At 42.0% G+C, this 11,071-nt stretch overlaps 1 protein-coding gene across 1 annotated transcript; it reads left to right on the top strand.

Moving 5' to 3' along the window:
- Positions 1 to 7,679: 7,679 nt before the first annotated feature.
- On the top strand, positions 7,680 to 8,389 carry LOC138890364 (uncharacterized). Its single transcript, XM_070173745.1, has 2 exons — positions 7,680 to 7,734; positions 7,833 to 8,389. The coding sequence occupies exons 1-2, from the start codon at positions 7,680 to 7,682 to the stop codon at positions 8,387 to 8,389; spliced, it is 612 nt and encodes a 203-aa protein (XP_070029846.1).
- Positions 8,390 to 11,071: the final 2,682 nt, after the last annotated feature.

The raw sequence follows: 11,071 nt of genomic DNA, 5'->3' as shown, positions 1-11,071 counted from the left end.
CATCATGTGTATTTGACCTTGGGGACTCAACACAGGGGTTAGGTTCGTCTAGGACAGGTGTACCCGAAAATAAAAGACCAACCTGATGCATTTTTTTACATGCTACATGTGCATTCATTTATTTTGGCTTGCATGTTGACCGACTTCTGGGTTAGGTAGGAAAACTAAAGAAAAACCAAGTTTGAGGTATGAGAGAGGATTTCACTCGTTTCTAAAAATGGTGCACAAAATATCCCGAAACTCTACCGAATTTTTGAAAGAAAAAAGAGAAGAAAAAGATTTCTTGAAAAAGGGGGGAGGGAAAAAGGGGTTTTCTTGAGAAAGAAAAGAGTTAGTTTAAAATGGTTTATGTTTTTCCTCCTCGTGTCAAAACTGGCCGAACTACGCGGGTTTGATTCTCACCGGACGTGGGATACGTAGGCAACCCACATCGGGTCCAGTCCCGCTTTTTGAAATTTTTTTGAAAACAAAATATATGAAGTGTCGTCATTCTTGTCATAAATAAGTGAGTGATGTCGTTTTGTCTAAATAGCTGAATGTCCCAGCGGGACGCCGGAAGGCTGCTTTGCAAAAATAGCCACCGACGGTTTCTTTGTCAATTTTGACCATTTAGCAAAAACAGCCCTAAGAACTTCCATTCCGAAGTAATGAAAGGCCGTATTCGCTAAAGTAGCCCTGATTTATTTTATTTTTTGAAAAAAAAGAAGCCTTTTGTCAGTTTTCATATAAGATTCACTTTGTCTTTAAACCAATCGCCTTAATCTAAATGTGCAAAATGAGCACGAGTCAAAATTTACCAATTAAGGTCATGTTCAAGATTCCGTTGGATCTACACATGTGGTGGGAAGATTTGGGTAAAGAAGGACAAGATGTGGTCAACCTTTATTTGGGAGGGCTCACCGGATTGCTGAAGATCAGGCCTAGAGGAGACATAATAAGGACACTGGTAACATTTTGGGACCCAGCTCACAACGTCCTACATTGCTCAGATTTTGAACTCACACCCACCTTGGAAGAGATAGCGGGTTATGTGGGAAGTACTGAAGGTCTAAGGCATAAGTACCTGGTCGCTCCAAGGGCCGTTACCCCTCACAAGTTTCTAGATTTGCTAAAAATAAGCAGGGGGGTCCAGTATGCAGATTTGGCGGTTGATTTTTCCACTCTAAGCTTCATATACCAGAGGTACGGGCATGTAGAAGGATTTGACAACCCGGAAAATGGGATTTGTAGCAAAGGGAACCGATCAAAATGGGATGAGCATAGGCGAGTCGCTTTCATGGTAGCTTTCTTAAGTCTCGTGGTGTTTCCCCGGAAGGATGGAATATTGATCTGCGGGTAGCTAAAGTCGTCAATGTTTTGATTACCAACACCAAGAGCACCATCTCCCCTATGATAGTGTCTGAGATATACTGAGCTCTCACGGCTTGTAAAGCTGGGGTAAACTTTTTCGAGCGGTGCAATTTGCTACTACAATTGTGGATGATTGAGCATCTGTGTCACCGCCCTCGATATATGAGTTACGAATCTACGGGGAAGAGCCGCATTGAAGAGTTCGACACAAGGATCTCAGGGTTCAAATTGCCAGAAGGGTTTGGAGATTGGGTATCCCGCCTTCGCTCCATAACGGTGGGACAAATAGAGTGGACACTGGGTACCGGTCCTTACTTCCTCTTAATGGGCCTCCGAGGCATTTAGCCTTATGCTCCATACCGGGTGATGAGAGAGTTGGGAAGATGCCAGGTGGTGCACCCGGATGAAGATCTTAGTATTTATGCGGTCAGCTCTGACGGCTAATTTCATGAAGAAATAGTTTGTCATATTTAGAACGAGTGCTAGTATTTGACAGCAAACACCCCAGTGTGTGACTTGTCTAAAGGCGAGGTCTCACCTGCCTATCTTGCTTGGTACAGAAAGAAAAATACTGCAAGGGTCAAACTTGAAAGACCAACCAAAAGGCCCCACACCCACGAATTTGTTGAAGCGTCGCGGGAACAGTGGGCCTGGTTGACCAAGGAGAATGAGTACATGGCCACAATAGGCAAATTGGAAAAGCAAGTCAGGGATCTTCAATTTGAGAATGGTTTGCAAGCCGCCGCGGATGAGGGTGAAAAGAAAAGGTTAGCCAAAGAAAATGACGCCCTCCGAGCCCAAATTCAGGAAATGAAAATAGCAGCCGAGAACCCCGTCAGAAGTGCAAAAGATGAAAAACTTATAGATAACCATAGGCGGAAAATGGGTGAATATGGTTTTGGTCTGAAAAAGCCCAAGGGCGAACTGGAAAAGGCTCGAACAAAATTGGCTAAGAATGCGGAGGAACGAGCACGCTTTGTTCAACAGTTAAAAGAAAAATAAGACAATGGAATCATGGGGTTGAAGAGAAAGATCACCGTCCTTGAGAACGAAATAAACAAGCAGGCAAGAGATTTCAAAGCAGAAAGAGAACACAACTATGCCCCAATGTCGCAGCAAGAAAAAGACCTGCAGCAACTTCAAGAGCAAAATCATACAGCCGAACAAGTTTTGGGGGCCAGATTTCAGCAGATCAGACGGTTGCTACAAGAGAAGGGTATTATACAGCCGGACCCGGTCGTGATGGCGCTTCTCGTGAAGACAAGGCCAGTCGACACTTCCCATTTTCCAATTATTAACAATTAAACATTAAAAAAAGTCTAAACATGAATAAATAAACCAAAGATTAAGCAAATGATAGTATAATATGCGGAATACATCCCAAACATAGCCCGATGCCGGGGTGTCACTAGTCATAAACATCTAACAAAACGGAATACTCCAATATATATAACTACATAGTTTGATACAAAAACTGAGAACATGTAGAAGTAAGATAGGGAAAAGCTCCGGGCTGCGAACGCCAACAACTACTTAGAGACTCCTCGGATCCGCGTGAGCCAGAAATGATCAAAACTCGGGAGCGGGACCAGATACGCCTGAATCTGCACACAGGGTGCAGGGAGTAAAGTGAGTACTCCAACTCAGTGAGTAATAATCATAAATAAAGACTAAAAGCAGGAAATCACATAAGGCACAAAGCATGCTACAATGAAGTAGTAAAACCATTAAAAACAGTAAAACTAGTGAAACAACAACAACAACAACAACCCAGTGTAATCCCACAAGTGGGGTCTGGGGAGGGTAATATGTACGCAGACCTTACCTCTACCCCGAGGGGCAGAGAGGCTGTTTCCAGGAGACCCTCGGCTCAAAGAGGCAACAAGAGACACTATATTAGTACTATCAATAGACTCATAATAAAACAACATAAAATACCATAAAATCCATAACATAACATAAATACCATAAAAAACAAAGTAACAGCAATATAAGAGATATAGGAAATACGAGAAAGATGTAAGGTATTAATACACAGAAGATAAAGCCCATCATCAGTAGTTGATCAATAGCATCCTAAGACTAATTCCTAACTGGCTAGTCTCACTCTAGTGCGCTGTAAAAAAGACATCACAATTTCCCCTAACCTACAACCTTAATGCTCGATCTCCACAATTCCCTGTTTAGGGCCATGTCCTCAGTAACCCTAAGTCGCGTCATATCCTGCCTGATCACCAATTAAGCAGGTAATTGACAGTCAATTATGAAAAGTAAACACATAAAGGTTCGCCTCTCGTGCACAATATCAACAAATCCGCACCTCAGGAAACATCTCAGAACAATACCAGCCCCTTGGGCAATCACATAGAACAATACCAGCCCCTCGGGCTCAATCTCACATCACAATGGGTACCCGCGCTCACTGGGGGTGTACAGACTCCTGGAGGGGCCCCTTACGGCTCAAGCACAATATCAAGCCACCTCGTGGTATCATCACTAGGCCTTCAGCCTCATATAAATCAAGTCACCTCGTAGTGTACATATCTCAGGCCCTCGGCCTCATAATCAGTATCAAATGTTTCTTCACAACATAGGCCCTCGATCTTACTCTGTCAAAATCCTCACAAGCAACTCGGGCAATAGTTAAACATGATTCTCAGCCCAAAAATATCATTTAAAAGATCATGTAAGTGTTAAAATAGAGTAAACATGGCTAAGTATGAAAAACAGTGAAATATAACATGACTGAGTTCAGTAAAAAGTCAAAACAGTGAGGAAATACCAGTAAAAATCCCTGAAGGGTTCAAATAGTTGGCACAAGGCCCAAATATGGTATTCATCCCAAATCATGATGATAGCAAATAGGTTTCAATCAAATACGCGGTAAAATAGTCACTCGGGATGGACCAAGTCACAATCCCCAATAGTGCATGACCCCACGCTCGTCATCAAGCGTGTGTGTCACCTCAATATAGCGCTACGATGTACAATCCGGGGTCTCAAACCCTTAGAACATCATTTACAATCATTACTCACCTCGAACCGGTCAAATATCTAGCTCGCGACGCCTTTGCCCCTCGAATTGGCCTCCACTCGCGTCGAATCTATCCATAATCAGAACGAGGACGTCAAAATATGCTAAGGGAACGAAGCCCAAGCGAAAATAATCAAAATATGACACAAATCCCGAAATTACCAAAACTCGACCCCTGGGCTCACATTTTGGAATTCGATAATTTTTACATCAACAGATTCCTTATATCCCCACGAATTCATGCATATCAAAACTTTTGAAATCCGACCTCAAAGGGTCCTTCAAATCCTCAATCAAATGTCTAAATTTCCAAGCCCTAGTTCTTCAATTTTTGGCTTAATTTCCATGATTATTTAGGTGGAATTCACATTAAAATCGAGTTTTAAGTCCAAGAATCTTACCTCCAAGTGATTCCCCTTGAATCCCTCTTCAATCCCCTTCAAAAAGCTCCAAAAACGACCAACAATGAAAGAAATAAACCTCACATTCGCGGACAAGACGACCTTTTAAACCTTCTGCCCAGGTCTTAATTTCCTTCTTCGCGAACGCGGTCAACGCCTCACATCCGCGAAGCACAAAAATTCTGTTGACCAAAACTCTTCTTTGCGAGCGCGAACTCACTATCACGAGTGCGATGCCTTAGCTTCACCAACCTACGTGAACCTGAACTCACCATCGCGAACGCGATGCCTCAGCTTCACCAACCTACGCGAATGCGATGAGGCCTCTCACGAACGCGATGCTTACCATTCCGGCCCATCGTGAACACGAGACTCCTCTTCACGAATGCGAAGGCCAAACCTGATGCCTCCCTTCCTAACCCTTCGCGAACGCGAGGGTCCACTCGCAAACACGAAGACCAAAATGCCTGCAACAGCTGAAACCAAAATCTGTAATTTTCTTAACTTAAAAAAGATCCGTTCAACCCCTCAAAACTCACCCGAGGCCCCCGGGACCTCAACCAAAGGTACCAACATATCCTAAAACCTTATTAACACTTGTACCAATCTTAAAAATACCTCAAGCAACATCAAATCAACCAAAACACATCGGATTCAAGCCCAAGTTTCCAAAATCTTCCGAATTCCGCTTTTGATCAAAAACCCAACCAAACCATGTCTGAATGACCTAAAAGTTTGCACACACATCCTAAATGACATAACTGAACTACTACAACTCTCGAAATTCCATCCCGACCCCTTCATCGAAATCCCGCCTACCAATCGGAAATCGCCAAAATATCAACTTCGCCAATTCAAGCCTAAATCTACTCCGAACCTCTAAAACTCATTCTGATAGCGCTCCTAAGTCCCAAATCACCTCCCAAAGCTAACCGAACCATCAGAACTGACATCTGAGCTCTATAACACATAAGTCAACATCCGGTTGACGTTTCCAACTTAAGCTTCCTCAAAAGAGACTAAGTGTCTCAAACCTTACCAAAATCATTCCGGATTTGATCCGACCAACCCGATACCACATAACATGGATAAAAAAGCATAAAGAAGTGGAAATGGAAAAAACGGAGCAGTAACTCATGAGACGACTGGTCGAGTTGTCATAGTGCATCTCTGCAAGGTATCGTGTAGCCAGTGTCTTTGCGTGAAAATCTGGGTACATTCGGTCTAGGGTTCAAACCTATAGGGGATGATGTGAAGAAGATTAGAAAGCTGAAAATGAAGGCATGGTCACTCTTTAAGCCAGTCCCACATCTCTCCAGGTCTTTCATCTAGGCAGGGGTTGTGAAGCGTCCAGTGACAATAGTTCTAAAGCTTGTGGTTGATTTTGATGAGGAATTGGTTAAAGGGTTCCAGAGTCTGTTTGATGAGGTGAACATGGTAGAAACTTGGGAAGGTTCTAGCAAAGCGGATGTGTAGTTTATTGGGCCAAAAGTGAAGCTTAACAATTGGGATGCTACTCCTCTCCCTACCCGGAAGGAGTTTTGGTAGTTTGCTTCGTTTTCCTTTTAGTTTATCTGGATTATTCTAGGGTTGTAATTCAGATTTTATTTTCTGTCTGCTTTGATGTACAAACCCTTCTATCCTTTATTTTAATGAAATGCAATTTCCCTTTTTCCATCACTCCTGATAGTGTTATTTCTTTTCTTTCTTTGTACAGTTCTTTTTATGCTGGTTTCAATGACATGACATGCATGAAGAATCTTCAGCCAAGTCTTAAAAGCCAATCTAACTCTGAAATAATAATCCAAGAAAGTGTGATGATGAAGTAGAATATGACGAAGAGGAAGCATTTGAGGAAATTAGTAAAGAGCTAAGTCACTTTGAAGAGAAACCCAAGCCTAATTTGAATAAAACCGAAGCAATCAATTTAGGGAATCCAGATAATATCAGGGAAACCAAGATAAGTGTATACTTGGAACCACAAATTAGGGAGGAAATAATCAAAGAACTGTTTGAATATAAAGACATTTTTGCATGGTCATACGACGACATGCTTGGTCTAAGTACTAACTTGGTAGTTCACAAATTGCCCACTGACCCGACATTTCCTCCCGTCAAGCAGAAGTTAAGAAAGTTCAAAACTGATATGAGTGTGAAGATCAAGGAGGAAATCACAAAGCAGTTGGACGCAAAGGTCATTTGAGTCACGCGATACCCCACTTGGTTAGCTAATGTTGTGCCAGTGCCAAATAAGGACGGCAAGACCAGGGTGTGCGTTGATTACCGCGATCTCAACAAAGCAAGTCCAAAGGATAATTTTCCATTGCCAAATATCCACATTTTGATTGACAACTGTGCCAAGCATGAGATCGGTTCTTTTATGGATTGCTATGCGGGGTACCACCAGATCTTGATGGATGAGGAAGATGCAGAAAAGACAACATTCATCATACCATAGGGAACCTAATGCTACCGTGTAATGCCATTTGGTTTGAAAAATGCTGGGGCAATTTACATGAGGGCGATGACTACTGTGTTCCATGACATGATACACAAGGAGATAGAGGTTTATGTGGATGATGTGATTGTAAAGTCAAAGCAACAGGTCGACCATGTCAGAGATTTGAGGAAGTTTTTCCAAAGCAACAGGTACAATCTTAAGCTTAACCCTACCAAATGTGCATTTGGTGTTCCATCTAAAAAAATGTAGGGATTCATAGTCAGTCGGCGAGGCATCGAGTTGGATACATCAAAAATCAAGGCCATCCAGGAGTTACCACCGCCAAGGAATAAGACTAGGATGATGAGTCTGCTCGGGCGATTGAACTACATCAACAGGTTTATTGCTCAACTGATAACAACATGTGAGCCCATATTTAAGTTGTTGAAAAAGGATGCCGTGGTCAAATGGATCGATGAGTGCTAGGAGGCATTTGATAAGATCAAGGGGTACTTGTCTAACCCATCAGTGTTGGTCCCGTAGGAACCCGGGAGGCCTTTAATTCTTTATTTAACAGTCCTGGACAATTCGTTCGGCTGCGTGTTAGGTCAACATGACATCACTGGCAGGAAGGAGAAAGCCATCTATTATCTTAACAAGAAGTTCACGTCCTATGAGGTTAAGTATACTCCCCTTGAAAGGATATGTTGCGCCCTGACTTGGGTGGCACAAAAGTTGAAGCATTACCTTTCATCCTATACTACTTACCTCATTTCTTGCCTGGATCCTCTAAAGTATATCTTTCAAAAGCCTATGACCACAGGAATACTTGCAAAGTGGCAGATTTTGCTCACAGAATTTGACATTATCTATGTGGCTCAGACCGCGATGAATGCCCAAACATTGGGCGATCATTTGGCCGAGAATCCGGTGGATGAAGAGTACGAACCATTGAGAAGTTATTTTCCTGATGAAGAGGTGATGCATATTGACGAGGTGGAGCAGGTGGAAAAAGCAGGTTGGAAACTTTTCTTTGATGGAGCCGCTAATATGAAAGGTGTCGAAATAGGGGTTGTGCTTATTTCTGAAATAGGGCATCACTACCCCGTTACAACCCAACTTCGTTTCTATTGTACCAATAACATGGCTGAGTACGAGGCATGAATTTTAAGATTGAGGTTAGCAGGGGGTTCAAGAAGTGTTGGTCTTGGGAGACTCGGATCTTTTGGTGTACCAGATTCATGGAGAATGGGAGACTCGGGATTTAAAGCTCATACCGTATCGGCAATTTTTGCATGATCTTTGTCAATAGTTCTGATCAATAGAATTCAGGCATATTCCAAGGATCCATAATGAGGTTGTCGATGCTTTGGCTACCTTGGCGTCAATGTTGCACCATCTGGACAAAGCTTATGTTGACCCTCTGCATATTCAAGTTCGTGATCAGCACGCCTATTGTAATGTGGTTGAGGAAGAACTTGATGGTGAACCGTGGTTCTATGATATCAGAGAATACATCAGGATGGGGGTATATCTGGTGCAAGACACAGGTGATCAAAAGATAACAATTCGATGTTTGGCTAGTGGATTTTTCTTGAGCGGGGGAATCTTATACAAGAGGACTCCAGATCTTAGGTTGTTGAGATGCATAGATGCTAAAGAAGCCACGACTATCATGACAGATTTTTCGAGAAGGCTATTACTGGATCACCATGGAACGGGATTGCATCAGCTTTGTGCACAAGTGTCATCAGTGCCAAGTACATGGAGACTTAATTCATTCTCCGCCATCTGAGTTACATACAATATCCGCACCGTGGCCTTTTGTTGCTTGGGGCATGGGTGTCATTGGACCAATTGAGCCCGTGGCATCAAACATGCACAAGTTCATTCTGGTGGCCATCGATTATTTCACTAAGTGGGTTGAAGCTAAGACTTTCAAATCTGTAACCAATAAGGAAGTGGTGGATTTTGTTCATTCAAATATCGTATGTCGGTTCGGAATCCCAAAGTTTATCATCACAGATAATGGTGTTAATCTTAACAGTCATCTGATGAAAGAAGTATGCCAGCAGTTTAAGATCATGCATCAAAATTCCACTCTGTATCGTCCCAAGGCAAATGGAGCTGTTGAGGCGGCCAACAAGAACATAAAGAAGATACTTCAAAAAATGGTGCAAGGTTCCAGGCAATGGCATGAAAAGTTGCCCTTTGCTTTGCTGGGTTATTGCACTACTGTTCACACTTCAGTAGGTGTAACTCCTTATTTGTTGGTATATGGTACTGAAGCAATGATACTCGCGAAAGTAGAAATCCATCTCTTTGGATTGTTGGTGAAGCCAAAATTGATGATGATGAGTGGGTCAAAACCTGTTTGGAGCAATTAAGTCTGATTGACGAGAAAAGACTGGCAACAATGTGTCATGGCCAGTTGTATCAAAAGAGAATGGCAAGAGCATACATCAAGAAGGTGTGTCCCCAGAAATTTGAAGTGGGTCAGCAGGTATTGAAACACATCCTTCCACATCAGGGTGAAGCGAAAGGCAAGTTCGCCCCAAATTGGTAGGGGCCGTTTATTGTAATAAGAGTGTTGTCCAATGATGCTTTATATTTAACAGATATTGAAGGCAAATGTGCAGATATGTCTATCAATTTTAATGCGGTCAAAAGATACTATGTATAATTTCTTTGGTTTGTCTAATTGTTGTTTGTACTTGGCATGTTTTGAAGATTGGAATGACGAAGGCATTTTATTCTGCTATCTAAACACTTTATCCTTTGTTACCCCTTTGAGCCTTATTTATTTTCTTTCATACCCCTCTTTTGGAATCAGTATTAAAGTTCAAAAATATGGACACAAAAGGTAAATAAAGAGGAAAAAGGAAAAAAGAAGAGAAAAAGAGAAAGAAAGGAATGGAAAAGAGTGAAAAAAAGAAAAAAAAGGAAGAAAAGAAAAAAAAGAAAGAAAAAGAAAAAGAGAAAAGTAACAACAACAAAGCAATTCCTATAACATGAACTACGTTCGACCTGTTTCCTTTTAAGGATATGTAGGCAGTCTCACGGTTCGGTCCTATCAAAATAAAAACTCATAAGTCCCCAGGCAAAGAAACTGGGGCAGAAGTTGTGGTTCTGTAAAAGATCTGATTCTAAAATTTGTAATTCTGAACTTATTCTAGTTGTTTTGAGCCTTTATTCATTCTTTCTAACCCCATCCAAAAGCCCACATTGCAGTCCAAAGAAAGACCTTCCGATCAATATTTGAGAATGCCAAGTCAAGTGAGGTAGAGGTACGGTTCGCATCAGGGGCAACAATCCATTCTGCATAAGGGAAATGAGAAAATGAGAGAGTACTATTGGTGAAAACCCTTGCGGGCACCGTAGGGTGATGGAAAGATGAGAGAAACCAAAATGAGAGAGTCTTATCCGTGAAAACCTGCACGGGCACCATGAGGCGACAGTGAGTTGAGAGATGAACAAATGAGAGAGGTTTGTTGGCAAAAACCCTTCAAGGCGCCGCAAGCTGAACAAGGTTGGTGACTTTGCAAAGAGATTGGAATATGGAAATCTCGAGGCATAAAGTATTACAACTGGAAGGTGATTGGTTGAATAGGCTGGGCTGATTAATCCAAAATGCATGTCATGATCATTGGTGCCAGCCGCCTCACTCAGATAAGTCTCTTTTCCTTTTCTCCCTCAAACAATCATCCTATTTCGAATTTTCTTCTTTATTCCTAACCCTCGAAGTCATTGCATTTCATTTCTTTGGATTTATCGCTCTAAGGCTTTTCCAATGGCAGCCTTGTTTAAGCAAGTAAGAAAGGATTTCAAAGCTTACTACCAACTTCC

This window comes from Nicotiana sylvestris, chromosome 4, assembly GCF_000393655.2.
Source record: "Nicotiana sylvestris chromosome 4, ASM39365v2, whole genome shotgun sequence".
NCBI lineage: Eukaryota > Viridiplantae > Streptophyta > Magnoliopsida > Solanales > Solanaceae > Nicotiana > Nicotiana sylvestris.
This window is presented reverse-complemented; position numbering and strand designations above follow the sequence as displayed.